The following is a 16833-nucleotide window of genomic DNA, read 5'->3' as shown; positions in this document are numbered from 1 at the left end:
GCAGAAGGTGACGCAGAAAGCAAACCGGGACTGGAACCTTAGGTGACATAGGCTAGTGCCGCTCACGCATCGGCCTCCACAGTCACCAAACCCGTTGTCATACATCACTTCACTTTGCACACTTGGTATGACATTGACTAAGCTGCTCTTTGTTAACGTTGGGTTGGATACGTCTACAGTTTGGTTCCACTACTAAAACAAACTATATAACTATATTACAAACTGGCTATATGGCTATATGGCTAAATGGCTATATAACTATATTACAAACTATATTACAAATATAAACTAAATTAATAATGTAAACTCGACAGGACTGTATCAGTATGAATGTATTTCTGGAATACGGAGGTGCTAATGCTAATTATATTCTGTATAATTTCGTTTGTGGAATAAATTAACTAAGGGTTAGTGTCATTCATAGGTTGGAATTTCGTTCCCGACGTATAATGTATTCCAGTAGGTAGGTACATTAAAACACATCTAGGTACTCTTGCTTCATATTTATTGAAGACGTACAGTTAACTTATTAACAGAATTTAAAAGATATTTACAAGGAAATGTAATATTTAAGACATGGGTAAAATAGATTTTAGTCGGTATATATAACATTTTCATTTAACCTAATGATATGTAATTGCCATAAAATTCATTGCATGTAAAGTACAAGAAAGTAAATAAACGCATTTAAGGTTTACAACACATAATTTAACTAAAATATAAAGTATAGTATATTATGTTTATTAAATAAACATTAAAATGGATTGCACAAAATATACAGGGTGTCCTTATACAAAGCCAAAATGTACATGTGCATTAGGGTATTTAGAATCAGTATACAAAGTATCATAACAACCGGTGTAGCGGTTACGAAGAAATTAATAAATTACGATTTTTTACTTTGGAGCAGCCTGTATGTGTTAATAGCTCCTGAGGTAATAAATATACCTTCCCTATATAACATATGAAACCTTCTTCGACCTTATTGATTATCTTTTTTATTTATGACATTAATTAGATCCTGACTTTTGACAAATGTCATCATTGCCGCACATTTTCGAACAAATTGTCAAAAACACTGGCAATGATTAATACAGTATGTTTATTTTTGTTGTTGATCATTGGAATAAATTTTTGTTTGAAAATATATTTTTTTTGTTCCAATAAAAAAATATTAACGTTAGAGCATTCCTGAGAAGTAACCCTACGTTGGATTTCAGGGTGTGTCCAAAGGCTAAGGTCATCCTGTATACATGTCCGCAGGTATTATAAAAATAATATTATACTTTAATTTTCTAAAAATAATAAGTAACTATATTTAACAGTATTATCCTAATCAAATTTAAACTACACCTTATGAACGTGCACAACATTTAACAGTGATTAAAAATATCTAATAACTAGTTAAATCAGTTTTAACAAAACAAAGTAAATTATACTCTCAATAAAGTTAACCTTGGTCAGTTTTATAAATAGTTATCATTCACTTCTCTTTGAGACTAAGTAAAAACTTTTATAAAACCAGCCTTTTAAAACAAATATTAAACCTTACATAGTTATATTATAAATCTAACAATAATTTTGATATGCTTGATATTCTTGATATCACACAAGTAGCTGAAATTACTTCTGTTCTTTTTTGTTTCTTTCAACCTTTTATTTATCACTGAAAGTTACTTGAGCAACTTGTGGTGAAATATTTGTCAGCAGCAAGTATCTTGTTCGAAAGTTGCTTCCGCTCCTAATATTAGGTAGTTGTATCTTCGATACATCACAATACTGGTACATCGTACAATGAGTTATACCTTCATGATTACGAACGCAAATCCAATTTGTTTATGCAATATGTATAAAAGAAATCTTTGAAGAGAATCGTGGAAAATACCTGAATCAACCACTGCCTCATTAATTTGAATTTGATACCATTTCCGTGTCCCAGAATTAATGTAGGGTAACCAGGCCAAAAGCGGGTATTAGGCCGCCTAAAGCGGGTAGGCGCCTATACATCGTTGTATGTAACAGTATTGTGAATGTATGCAAGCGTCGTAAGAGACCAACCGCCAACGAGTTTCAATTAGTTCCCAACAATCCGCGCTATGCAGAGGACGCCTGGCGGTATGCAGTTAGTTTTGTGGTGTTTTTGTTAAAAAAATCAAGGTAAGTATTGTCTGATTAGTCAGATATCTTAGCAGATTACTAGTTAGCAGTTGTACTGTATGATTTTAGCCAGATTTAACATTTAAATGAGATCGAATGCATTAACGTCTCTGTTCGTATTTCAAATTTATATCCTGTCAATGTCAATAAGGCTAGGCAAAGCGGGTAGGGCAAAGAGGGTAGCCTAAGCCTTACTAAGTTTACATGTAATGTAGCAACACGTTTATATTGATTGTAAGATCTCTAGAATATGTCGCAATGCTGATTATACGACTGTTATTAATAATATAACCAGGTAAAATACAATAAAGTAACTTAAATCTCACAGAAATCAAAATTCCAAACGGTAGTAGTTTGGGACATTCAATGACGTTAAATTTCATTTCATGATACCGTTTGATAGTGATTATTTCAGTATAATATTGTTTTTGTAACGATTTTGTGATTATATATTTAGTTTAAATATAAGTTATATACGTCTAATTTTAAAAATACCCGCTTCGCCCAACCACTACCCGTTTTGCCCAAAGCGCCAACCCAATTTAGGCCCATGTCTGGGCAAAGCGGGTTTTAGCCTTTGCTTTTCTTCTATTGTATGAAATTTTAAGCGGAAACTTAAAAAACGATGTTCTAAATCGAAGTTTGATACATTTTCTAACTAATGACTATATATTCGCTATTTAAATACAATAAAATCGTAGATTTTTTTACGGTTGTTGTTAGCTAACCCGCGTTGGGCCTGCTTACCCTTGGTCCCTACGACTGTAAACTGCAATAAAATGGTATTTGATACGAGTTTCATATTGACAGGTGCTCTTTTCATATGGCAGTAAAACAGCTATAACAGATATTAGAGCAAATTGTACATAGATTTTTCGTTTCTTTATCCATTTAAATAGTTTAATAGTTAAAAAATATTCTTTTTGGATAAGCATTCGTAGAAGGCTTACGTTTTACAAAATATTAATATTCGTTGACTGTCTTGTGATTTTGAAATGAAATATGTATTGATAATGGCGTTGAGTGCCATTCCGTAGTCGGCCAGGTCGCCTCGGGCGTCGTTAGGGCGGCGCTACCTCTGGACACTTTATGCTAAATATTACTTAAACTTACTCAACTAACTCTTCAGTCTTGGACGTTTCGCTTAAATAGAATACTCCTAAACCCGCGTTGAATGTATATCGATATCTCTCCACTTTTACTATAATTTAAATCGTGTGTATGTTCTACAGTGTGACCAACACACTCAACAACGACTCCATAACAACACTGAGATCAAAGAAATTTATGATATTATTATAGACACACACAGAATGATTCGGATTACGAGTTTCAAGAGTACCGTTCTAAAGAAGACAATTAGCTACCTACTAACTTGAAACATTGCAATGATCAATTTGGAAAACATGGGAAATATGGTTAAGAATTTGAAAAATCACATTCACTAGTAACATATAAACATTTACGAGCCACACGACACGATCAAAACTTACGACATCTAATAAGAGAAAGCGAAAAATGTACACAACACGTATCCTCGTGGAATTACTCTAGTAGAATACTTACATTTAGCTTAGTAGATACTTACGCCTCAACTAGTGAATAAGTACTAAGAACGAACTGATCACAAACAGCTTTAAAATCCATACCTAAATGTATAAAAAACGCTGTGTAAAGGTTTGCACGTAATACTTAATTATTAGCTATTAATATTAAAAATATATTGCTCAGGGTTCCAGTGAGTCGGTCTATCGAATCAGTGCGTGTTGCGTGATAATTGTGAAGGATCTTCGCTGATCTAAACAATCATAATTATTGACCGCGTCTTTCATACTTTCAATTTTTGTTCCCGTTTCGTAGACACTGTCAAAATTAATAAATATAATATAATATATCCAGTATAAACGATCACTTCAATTGGTACAATAAACCCAAAATGAAATCGGTATATAACTACATTGTGTAACTAAAGTGCAGCAAAATTTTGTATACAAAACATCTCGTACTAATAAATAAAATTTATATTTCCACGTGTTCTAATTTGTAATTACTCTAGATGTATACATATATATATTATATTTTAAAAACCTTAAGCACTAATGATATGTTTTATTTTGATATGTAAGAATTACATTCGATCACAAAGATATGGTGCATCCATATGTCTGGTAACGCCATTGGCCTTGGCCAGTTACCTAGTCCTCGGGCCAGCCGAGGTCTTCTCCTACGAGATCGTAGAACCTCTGGTTGTGCTGTATAAAAAACTTCCTAAGCTTGGTGACGACGGCCGGGTCCACCCGCGGGTGCTTACGACCTTTAGTTTCACGAAGACACTTGTCCGTAGTGTCATTTCGTAAGCAGTAGAAGCCTTTAGTTTCGTTGAAGTAGAAGTTTCTTCTTCCTGTACAAACATAAAATAGAAACACTTAAGTTGTATTTAACCTGCAGCATGACATTATGTTTCAAGTAAAAAATATTTTTTTATTTGACGTCAAATAATCTACACAGTAATAGCCAATTTTGAGTCATAAGTCATAAGTTATGGGTTGGCCTTGGCCTTTTATATACATAAAACAACACTTAAAAGTTGTAATCGTGATTTTTCTAAATTCAATACTTCCTGGTGAAAGTATTTTGTTTATTTACCAATTTTGTGCTCTAATCCAAGGAACTTCTCGATGCGCCGCAGCTGAGGCACCGGGTCTTCGATGAGTAAGTCCCCGTTGACTACTAGAATCTGCTCCCGAGGAAACACCTCCAGCCAACGATGCAAGTACGCGTGGTACAATGATATGGCGATTGGCCTAGAACAATTTCATACGTTAAGTAACTCATTTTATGGTTCCATCGTCAACAAGAAAATTTCACTCCGCTTATTGTGTTACCGCAAAAGAGAGATTTGGCACTATGTAGGCTTAATTAGCACAGGAGGGGCGCGACAGTATCTCGCCCGGGAGATAGACTAACCCACCTTTCTCTTTTTCTTTTATATACATGGTGGAAAAAAATAATGGGCCCTGGAGGGAAAGTGCCTTAAAACCTTAAGTTAGCTAACTAAGGCCTACCTATACGCGACGTTAATAGAGCCATCGGGCGATATGGCGAGATGCTCAAACGGCTTGGCGGCGTCAGGCGCCGGATGGGATGGTGTCATAGCATGCGCCGGGGCCGAAGGCGTGGCGCGGCTGCGCAGCTGTGTGTAGTCGGAGATGGCGCGAGTCACCGGCTCGCGCACTATGAGGAGCAGCCGCACTGAGGAGTTCATGGCGCGGACGCGTTCTGGCACCTTGAGGGAACACAATTTACTAACGTCACCATTGCACATAAAATACAACACAAGAGATATATTTCGAGCCATTTTCTTCTATCTGTTCTGACAATAAAGAAATCAATATGATAATACCTCAGGAGTAACGAAGTAACTAGGGCTCTTCTCTATTGTTATCTGCCCTTTAAAGGACAGTGGCATTTTACTTCTGTACCACTCCAGGCCCAGAGCGTAGTTCTCATCGCGATCGAAGAAATGCACTTCGCCAGACGCCTTCTGTACCATTGGATGAAGGTACAGCATCTCTAGGAGTGCTCGCGTACCGCACTTTCGGACTCCGACTATTAACGCCTGAAGAAAAAAGTTACGTTATACATGTTTAGTAGATTAAAAAGGGTTAGTACTTAGTACACTTAACAATGTTGTCAAGTTTGGTGTGGCGGGAGCTAATTTCTGTAAACCATCAAGTACGCGCAGTGTTTGCGGTTCCATTAAAACGGTGTTGGTTATAAGTGCAAAAACAACGAGCAGCGCTGTGCTATGATAAACACTGGCTATTCAGTATTCCATCTTTTTCATTCATAAATACTTGTCGGTTTGAGGAAGTAACTGACCCTACCACGTTATGGTTTTAAAGCCTAGTTATTTTTCCTTCGTGTATTTCTTTGTTTTACCTGTGGAAGCCTCTTCATCGGCCTTGGCGGCCTTGCGGGCCGCGTCCTCTTCCGCAGCGCCATGGGATGGTTGATGCTGCGACCGCTCATTTCTTGGCTGTGCAAGATCTTGCGGCTCTCGCTCGCCGCGGACGCCAGGCTGGCAGCCTGAGGAATTATACGTGTTAGGCAAATATCCTTTAGTTTATTGGATACGTCCGCATGGTTTGACTACCTCTATTTTATTCCCAGTGTCATAATAATACAATTTCATTTATTATATAAAATGAATACGTATTTTCAATAGTCAAAAAAGCTGTAGAGCTTGGTAGTAGTACCTACCATAAATATTAAATTATAAATCGACGTTATCAACGAATTGACTTGGGTAGGTATGTGGTGGAATTTCCATTATTTATTCTGCCGACCGACTTACTATAAAAAGAGGCAAAAATATAAATAAGATCGTAAAACATTACTTTGGGAAAAAATCTAATTATATGATTTATGTTTTAAGTAGTCACACGACTGTATATAAATTATAAACTAAAATAGATTTCATACATTAAAGAAAAAGTAACGAAGCCCTCTTAGCCCTCCAATCCGGCCTTCGCCACTGAAGGGCTTCGTCGCTTTTTCTTTTGTGTACGCACTCAAACGGCTAAAACAAGTCGCATCCCTAGACACAGCTTTAAACGCTTATCATAGCTATGTGTCATCTGTGTTACGATATGGCGTTATAATCTGGGGTAACTCTGTTGACATTGATAGAGCATTCAAAACCCAAAAAAAGTGCGTCATGTTTAAAAAACTTAAAATTCTTCCTTTGGCATGTATATACATAGCAGAAATATGCATTTTTGTAAAAAAACATTACGAATACTTTACTTTTATAGCTCAAGTAAATCCAAATGCTAGAGCTTATCGATTGAACCAACTTCTTAGTACAAAAAACAATTTGGCTCTTTATCGAAATAATGTAGATGGGATGACATACACAATATATAATAAACTGCGACAATCGTTAAGAGACATGCCATTTATTAAATTTAGACGTGCAATTATAATATTTTTAAGCGAGCACAATTTTTATAGCGTTAAGGAATATTTAAATGTAGATTTTTATTAATCTTGTGACATTTTATTATTTATTAATTCGCCTATTCTTGGCTCTAATTTCAATTTGTAAATGTAAATGTTTAATAAATTATCGTAATTGATTGTGTAAATATGTAATATAATGTTAATAGGTTTTAAGTTTTAAATTATTTTGCATGCCTACTATTATAAGGTATTGACATTATCTGGACATATTTAATACTTTTGACTCTACCATCTTATCTGTACATAATGTTAAGCAAATAAACGCATTTCATTTCATTTCTTTAATACATGACATCTATTTCAGTTTATAAGTGTAAAATTTTAAATCCCGCACACAGATTTTAGAAGTTAATCTGCCTAATTGTTCTGCAGTGGTGTCCGTAAAAGGAAAACTTGTTTGAAAATCAATCTACACGGCATCGAAAATATTTTGGCTGGCAGGTACGAAAATAAACAGAAAGAGTTCATAACCGGAAGGGTACTCTTTTTGTTGGCTGTGGAAGTAAATCTTTGATGTTATTTTTTAATGAGCATTCATTGTAGTTTAAAACACGTTTGAGCACGTAATCCTATAGGCGGCGAGATGGTATCGGCATAGTCGAATCTCATTTAGATTATCCTATGTTTGCGATCATCCGATACAGTCCGGGAATTATTTAACAGTCAAATAGTTTCCTATATTATAGTGAGAGATAAAATTAATAAAATCCATAGTAAATTGTTGCCATGTTTAAGCATTTTACGTCAAAAATGTGACAGTTACGTAGGAAGTGGCGCCCTCAATAATGTTCTACAATTTCTTGTCGGACTATTTGTACGCTCACTTCAGCGTCTGTTTACGTTGTTTATATCCATTGCTGCTTTGTGGATGCTTCTATCGATACAATACGTAAAGCAAATACGAGCATATAATTGTCATATACACGGTCTCAGGATGTTAGCAATAAAGCAATGCAGTCTGAGAACTCTGAACGCAGTTGTTCCGTGATATTACCTACAATAATAATATTGCCAGACATTTTGAAGATTTGCAAAAGAAACATTAGACAAGTTTAGAATTCTGAAAGACTTTGTTTATAATGTACCTATGTTTACTTTGTATTTTATTTGTAAAAAATATATTACTCTTATCTCATTTTAAATAAGCCGACATATGTGTATATGTGTGCTGTCGTATACATCAACATTACAGTTGCACGTCTTATTAGGAATACCTACACATCGCAGGAGAATACCTATCAATTATCACGAACTAATTGCTAATAACAATAGCGGATTATGCTGCACAAACCCACCGGAATTAGAGGGATATGTTCGAATTAATGAACTACCTACTATATGATTCGGTGATTGGACGTGTTAATGTACCAGTGTTCCACTTATTTGATAATCTATTCGAACCGAGTACCTACATTGGCTGAATTGTGAATGGTAATTGCAGTGATTTTACTGCGATCTGTATTTTGTTGTTGATTGCCAAGCTTCATCGACTGGATTAAACTAGTAGGTAGTAGTACTATAGTAGGTAGTTACTTGTAGCAAAGAGGATATAATATTATAGAGCGTTACTGTCATAGTAAATTTTGTAACCACAGTAAATTCACTGCCATCTATCGACACACATTAAAACTAAAAATGAACATGTATAAAAATACGATAAAATGTATTTAAATATGGATAAATGATTTTTTTTATTTGCATTAATTATTTTTATTATTTTGACCCATGTTCTGTCACTGATTTGCGTTAAAATTGTTAAATAACTAACGAAACCGTCAACGCCCTCTATACGAGAGCAGGCCAAAGGTAGTAGCGACATCTGATCGAGAATCAAATTTTCGTGATTTTCGAGGCACGTTTTTTTCCTTAGACTGTATCCATCTATTACGGAGTTATATCTATCTTTGCTTGTAGGTTAAAGCTCGTTTTAATACAAAAGCCATAGAGTAACTTATATTAGAGCGGTACTGTCATAGTAAATTTTGTAACCCCATTAAATTCACTGCCATCTGTCGACACACTTTAAAACTAAAAATGAAGATTTATAAAAATACGATAAAATGTATTTAAATATGGATAAATGATTTTTTTTATTTGCATAAATTATTTTTATGAGTTTGACCCATGTTCTTTCACTGATATGCGTTAAAATTGTTAAATAACAAACGAAACCGTCAACGCCATCTATACGACAGTAGGCCAAAGCTAGTAGCGCCCTCTGAACGAGAATTAAATTTTCTTGATTTTCGAGGCACGTTTTTTCCTTAGACTGTATCCATCTATTACGGAGTTATATCTATCTTTGCAAAAGCGGAAGATATTTATGTCATTTTTCACGAGCCCCGGGAGACGAGTAAAAATAAATGTAACGACGTTGTTTAATACATTTGCGAGAAAATAACAATAAACAAAAAGTTATCATCAAATCAGATTAGACCTACGACCATGATCTTTTTCCACATAGTTACTTTAGGCAATTTTTTCGTCTGGCACACAGAAATATGCCAATGCGTACTTTTAGATATTAGATACGATTTTTTTGTAAAGTAAATTTTCAATTTACTCGCCGCTAAAATTAAACAAAAGGTTGTAAAAAGAAATGTAATGCAAGTTATGCAAGCTGAAACCTTTACTGCTGCGCTGCGAGTACCACGATGAAATGAAACCCAACCCCTTTTCCAGTTATAACTTAGGAGGGATGCTTTCATAATTAGTGATTCTCAACAAAGTTATATTAGTACTTAGCAGTTAATTTTAACTTCGTCAAGTATCTAGCAGAAACCTATTATGATTACGTTACTATTATGATTGTTGAACGTTGTATTAAGTTTATTACTTTAATTAATTTGGATGTTGCACTTATTGTAGACAAGAAATAGTAATAATCCGCGTATTGCCTTATGGTCTCATTAGTGTAATATACCCACCTATTTAGTTATATTTCAGGGGCACTGAAGCTAAGGATGCCACCGGGATAAACACTCAGACCGAAACACATCACAGGACATAGTTATACTGGTTTGTCTACCGCGGACTTGCGCTCGGTTAATGATGAAAACAGAGAGCTTGTGTACCATAAAAATGTCCTAACCCTAACGGAAGAACGGGGGCAACCCTTTGGATGGAACAACAGCCGTCATAAAGGAAGGGCGCTGGCGGCGCGACGTTATCTGCGGGAGCAGCCCTTACGAACATTAATTACGATTACGACCAGTGCGATAGGCAAAGGCCTATGGTGCTTGGGCGGTGCACATTGCTTTGTACCAACTGAAATTGCTCACATTTTTGCATGAGTAACGAAATTTTCGATTTACAAAATAAAAACTTTTTTAAATTCTTGTAAATTTTTCGGAAACAATTCTAAGTTTAAAAAAAAAATAGATAAGTAGAAGAAGTTGTCGAGGTTTTCCCAAAGTACTTAATTGCAATATGGGGTTTTAAAAATAAATCAGCGTCACGCATGAAAAGCTGCAAATTTATCGCTTTATCATTAAGCGCCACTTACATCATCCCACTAACCCGGGGTTAACCCAGTGTCAAATTGTACTAGTAACCATGGTAAATCCAAGTTTAACCGGTTAACCCCGGGTTAGTGAATAGTGCAAGTGGCCCTAAGAGGCCTGTGCGTGATTGCTATTGTCGTAAAGCAAAATGTGTTCCGTTTTACCAATTGTCGATATGATATGTAATTAAATGTTGCGGGCATTTTCTAGGGCACACCGATCACCGATATTGTTGAGAGATCTACCAAGATGTCTGAGTCACCAGACTCAGATTAATAAGATGTATGTATGTTAACACTTTATTGTACATAAGACAGATTACAAACACAATAAAAGAACAAAAATATATACAATGTACAAAGTCGGACTTATCAATATAAGGGATCTCTTCCAGTCAACCTTTGAGCAATTGAGAATGAAACAATAAACAGGTCATGATAGACAAACGAACACTATGAACAGAAAGTAAATTATGGTTCAATTATTACAAATGTAAATAATTAAATCCTGTAATCTAGAATATAAAATAAACATATATATATATATATATATATATATTTACAATACATATCCATATAAACACAAATATATACCTATAAATATATATATATATATATACATATATATAAACATATATATATTATCACAACTAAATAAATAAACTTAGTACTCAACCATGTACAACACAAGTCATCAGAAAGCCACAACTTATGTAATTAACTTATGTAAAGATATTGTGTCATTGCCCCGAGATCACGTCGGTACCTACTTATACGGTGTCCTGGGGAAGGAGTCAGCAGGAAAATAATAGTTACAGGCAAATGTTACAGAACAGTCGCCAGCTATATTTATGACAATAAAAATCGCGATTAAATCGGCCAAGATTTGCTCGATAAAGCACTGCAGTGTAACATTTAGATTCTGCCTGACGGCTTGGTCGCCACGCCCCGCGGGAGCACGCATCGTCCGAGCCGGAAGCCGACCAGGCTTGCAAATACCTAATTAGCAAGCGATCGCCAACCGGATTAAGTATAAAACTTTAAATGTAACCTTTTTTAGGGTTCCGTACCCAAAGGGTAAAAACGGAACCCTGTTACTAAGACTCGATCCGCTGTCCGTCTGTCTGTCTGTCACCAGGCTATATCTCAAGAACCGTGATAGCTAGACAGTTGAAATTTTGACAGATGATGTATTTCTGTTGCTGCTATAACAACAAATACTAAAAAGTACGGAACCCTCGGTGCGCGAGTCCGACTCGCACTTGGCCTGTTTTTTGTTATAATAGCCTCTGTCCCGTACATCAAAAATGTTTGAAATTCAACAAATGTGAAATCTTGTTTGCTTTGAGCTATTGTAAATATATAGTGTTCAATTATAAACTGAAATAGATATCATACACTAAAGAAAATATTTAATAAGCAGGCAGGCAGTTATGGCAACTGATATGTCCTGTATCCAGTAATCATAAAGATAAATATCATGAACGAGTATTAGATGTAGTGTTATGCTTGTCTAATTTATTTTTAAACTGGTTCACATTTTGTGCTGAAACTACGTCTTCCGGGAGTTTGTTCCAAGCCCTTACTACTCGGTTGCTCAGAAAGTGTTTGATTTTAAAATACTACGGTTTAAATTACTACGGTTTTTAAAATAAACCAACTAACACTGTGTGTTTGAATAGAAATTATTGTTTAATAACTACTACAGCACAGTTTTCCCATTAAAAATGCAATTTATGAATCCAAAAGATAACTTTGTTTAATAAAAAAAGCAGTTATTTTTGTAAAAACAAGGTGGCTCAAAAAAGGCACAGTACCTACAATTAACTGGGTAATATATTAAGGTCGTTTCATCGTTCAACCCTTGTTTAGTTAATTTAGTCGGTGCCCCTGTCTCGACTGATTTGTTGGATTGCTGTTGCTGTGTTAACAAACAAACAAATAGCAGCCGGCTGTTGGTATTAAAACGTATGGCACAAGGACAACGTTCTGATAAATAATATAATTTTATACATTTGTGTTTTCCGGGAAATTTGTCAATTTTGGCCGTCCGACCCTTAGTTATGACTCAGCTACTAACATCCCCTATGACATTAACAATGTGGATCGTCACCCTGCGTATGGACATAACAATAAATAAAACAATATGTTCGTGTTCGTGTGTGGAGGCCGATGGACAGAGGTGCGGGGTTTCGGCAGATTAATGGCCAATTCCTTTAAAATAATGGCTTCTCGAGCACATATGATTTCCGAAGGAAGGAATATTATCACTCATTTTTTTCTAAGTACAAATTTATATTCAAGAATTGTAAATAATATCAATACCTGTTTCTAGTCTGACACACATCACATTCTTTGTTGTTAAAGACTTCGATGAGTTAATTATATGGCAGCTGAGTTTTCTAATTACAAGCGATACTTATGAAGGCAATGTTACTTGGTCGGTCATCTGAATAACCAGATAATTAAAATCTTGCTGTACGTAATTAAAATATACGCTGGTACGATCACAAACCTTCACCTTACTACTACTACTTAAGTATCTGGTGTTGTACATGAACACCGTAGCCAAGTGTAGGTTGTGATTTAGTAGTAACCACAGGAGAAGTGGTGTGACATCAGCCAAGATGAAAATCGTACATCGATAAACGCCAAACGAAAATAAAACATGTAGCGGGATGACAGATGCTACGAAAAGTCACGTGACTATTTCCAGGTATTATTAAAGTTTCGGTTTTCTGTCAACGAAGCGCAGGCCTCAGGGCGCGTAGCCAACGTGCCAATCGTAACGCTTAGTAGCGTCTCGTCGCCATCTCTCTTCCATATTAGTGCGACAGTGACAGTTGAGTTTCGTTCGCTACAACTTGCCAGTTGCCGTTGGCTTCCCACCCAGAGCTCCTACCGGATTAGTGCGGTTGCGGTAGGTGCAGTATTTTTAGGGTTCCGTACCCAAAGGGTAAAAACGGGACCCTATTACTAAGACTCCGCTGTCCGTCTGTCCGTTCGTCTGTCCGTCTGTTTGTCTGTTTGTCTGTCTGTCTGTCACCAGGCTGTATCTCATGAACCGTATCGCGAGTCCGACTCGCACTTGGCCGGTTTTTTCGTACAGACACGGATGCGGGACAGCGGGGCACTCTCCCGCATTTTCTTTAATCAGATAGGACGACTGATGTTGCACCGATATTTTACCACCAAAACACGAAAGAGCAGTATGCCGGCCAGCAGAATATTATCCGCGCGTGATGATAACTACACAGTAGTTAGCGCACATTCAGATCTAGTTAAGATAATGCCGTAGGTTAGGAATTTAGTAATACGTATTGCGATATCGCAATGGTTAATGCGGAATAAATTAGTCTAAGTTTTCCATTCGAAGGTAATCTATTATCGTCTGCCACTGTCCCCAACAGCCGTAATCGCCAAATTATTCTCACCTGTATGCTGTAAAGCGCGCTGTCGTACAGCACGTGGAAGGTGAGGAAGAGAGACAGCAGCGTCACGGAGAGCAGCGCCGCCGCGAGCTTGGGCCGCGACACCCCCACCACGAGCACGCAGTCCGCCAGCTCGCCCTCTGCCGGCCGGAACGACGACCGCGGCAACCATCTACAAAACATCTTTATTGTATTGTATGTATTTTTAAGTTTCATTTGTAATTTTTATCTATGGGTTTTTTCCTGAACTAAACGTATTAATTGTAGTCTGGCAGGCCAATTTTTTCAGTATTTAGAAAAACCGGCCAAGTGCGAGTCGGACTCGCGCACGAAGGGTTCCTTACCATTACGGAAAAAAACAGCAAAAAAATCACGCTTGTTGTATGGGAGCCCCATTTAAATATTTATAATAATCTGTTTTTAGTATTTGTTGTTATAGCGGCAACAGAAATACATCATCTGTTAAAATTTCAACTGTCTAGCTATCACGGTTCATGAGATATAGCCTGGTGACAGACGGACAGACGGACGGACAGACGGACAGCGGAGTCTTAGTAATAGGGTCCCGTTTTTACCCTTTGGGTACGGAGCCCTAAAAAAGGAGCAAAACTTTAAGTATGTAGACGCGAAGGGTCGACATCCCATACAAATTTTGAGTGTCGCGCTTTCTCTATTTGACATTATAATCTATTGTTGACAGACTATGAGGTTATAATACCACGAGTGTAGCACTAACGGTCGGTCTCAAAGGTAGTCACAGCTTCGCACGCCATCGCCGGCGTCGTTGTAGAGTTTACATAAGTTTATATTGTATTATGTTTTCACCTTTCAGACTATTTTTGTATATGCGTATTATTGAGCGACAATAATTATAGCCTAACGACTAGTTCCAAGAATACTAACTTTCGATAAACTACCGCCCACAAATATTTAAGTACCCACTTGTTTATTATTTATAAGTGACTAACACGTATAGAGTAGGTAAATTTAGTAATTTTTACTCGTGTCGTGTCTGTGACAAGGATTTTAGTAAAATTCAATGTTAAAAATACAAATTTAAAACTTTATCGCGTCACCTGCTACGCCTAATCATTCTTATTTTTTAAAACTACATGAAAAATTACGGACAATAACCCATTATTTTATCTTTGTAATATTTGCCTAGAAATGAAACTAAATAAATATTACTAGTATGCGTCGAAAGCCATAGGGATTTGGTACGATCACGGACCTTAATTTTCGAGCCTTTCCGTGTTCTAGTAAAATTTGTTCAATGAAAATGAAATGAAAATGAAAATATTTTATTACATTAATAAAATGTTACATTACAAGGTAGTAGGTTGGGACCTATTAAGTATATTATACCTGTATCAGGAAGACCCGCTCCTCCGTAGCAACAAGTTGTAGTTTAACAAAAGCTTCAATACTTATGATAAGTTAGTTAGGTACCCTATGAAATATTCAATGTAAAATAGCTGTTTCGATTTAATATTGTTAGGATACGATTACTCACGATTATTAGTGCGTTACAACTGCGTGTCGTCTCATAATAAATAACTATCATAAGATATCTCGTTCGAACTTATTGGTCTGCGCGAGATGTGGGTACTCCGGGTCATGTCAAGGTCGTATCATAGCAATAACAAATTAACTCGAGATTTAGAGCTTAGAATCGGCCTCAGAGACTATAAAACTTACAGAATGTCGAGCGGCAGAGATTGCGAGCAACTCCTATAGGTTGCTTCCGTGCGTTTGGTCGGCAGCGCTTGATTCATCTGCACGCGTGTCTCCATGCGGTCCCATCGATCTGCTGCTCCTATGTGGACATTGCGTATGACCTACGCCATTACATCTACTTGCATCACAGTCGTTGCTTCTATCTGTTACACGTCGATATGTGAAAATATGCCGCCATCGTTTTGTTTTTGTTACCAAAATCTGCAAAGAAAAATTTAAATTGCGATACCTAAATATTTAATAACGATGTAAATGAAGGACAGGGAAGGAATGTTACTTCGGCCTAATATGAAACTGTACAAACTTGGTATTTTTGTATACATGTAAATAATGTGCTGGCTCGGCAGCGGAGTCCGCAGCAAAGTCTAAGCACGCAAAGTACTTCGCGTTGGAATCCGCTTAGGACTTTGTGCCGGTGGCTATTGAGACAGCGGGGCCTTGGGGTTCAGAGGCTCATTCCTATTCAGGGAGTTAGGGCGTCGTTTGCGAGAGGGGCTGCGATCCTCGCTCTGGGTCGTATCTGGTTCGGCAGGTATCAATTGCAGTTCAGCGGGGAAACGCAGCGGGAATAATGGGGACCTTTGAGCCGGGTACGATCCAGGGTGGATTATTTAAGATTTAATTCTATATAAGTTTTGAAATTGTATATAGATTATTTTTGTTTTAGAATTAATTGTTTTTATTTATTTTCTTAGTTTTTATGTATTTATTATTAATGTTATTTGTAATACATAGTTGTAAGTTGACATGAAAAATATTTTAAGATAAAATAAATAAATAGATTGTTTGTAAAAAAATAATGTCCTCTCTCTCAAATCTCCTAATCGCCGGATTATGCCGGATTTATGTATGTTAATAACATTATGTGAAATGATGTTTTACGTACAGTCGCCATCAGATATATCGGAGCGGTCGAGGTGCTCAAAAATATCTGTACACGCACCTAACGCCTTGACAATAGAGGCGTGTTCAGATATTTTT

At 36.5% G+C, this 16833-nt stretch overlaps 1 protein-coding gene across 1 annotated transcript; it reads right to left on the bottom strand.

Annotated features, from left to right (window-relative positions):
• Positions 1–487: 487 nt before the first annotated feature.
• Positions 488–16083, bottom strand: LOC134742050 (heparan sulfate glucosamine 3-O-sulfotransferase 5). Its single transcript, XM_063674976.1, has 7 exons — positions 15814–16083; positions 14119–14287; positions 6100–6246; positions 5561–5776; positions 5223–5443; positions 4804–4961; positions 488–4558 (listed from the first exon to the last, which is right to left on the bottom strand). The coding sequence occupies exons 1-7, from the start codon at positions 15906–15908 to the stop codon at positions 4353–4355; spliced, it is 1212 nt and encodes a 403-aa protein (XP_063531046.1). The 5' UTR covers positions 15909–16083; the 3' UTR covers positions 488–4352.
• Positions 16084–16833: the final 750 nt, after the last annotated feature.

Source organism: Cydia strobilella, chromosome 6 (assembly GCF_947568885.1).
Source record: "Cydia strobilella chromosome 6, ilCydStro3.1, whole genome shotgun sequence".
Lineage (NCBI taxonomy): Eukaryota > Metazoa > Arthropoda > Insecta > Lepidoptera > Tortricidae > Cydia > Cydia strobilella.
Note: the sequence above shows the minus strand (reverse complement) of the source record. Positions and strands in the feature narration are given on the sequence as shown.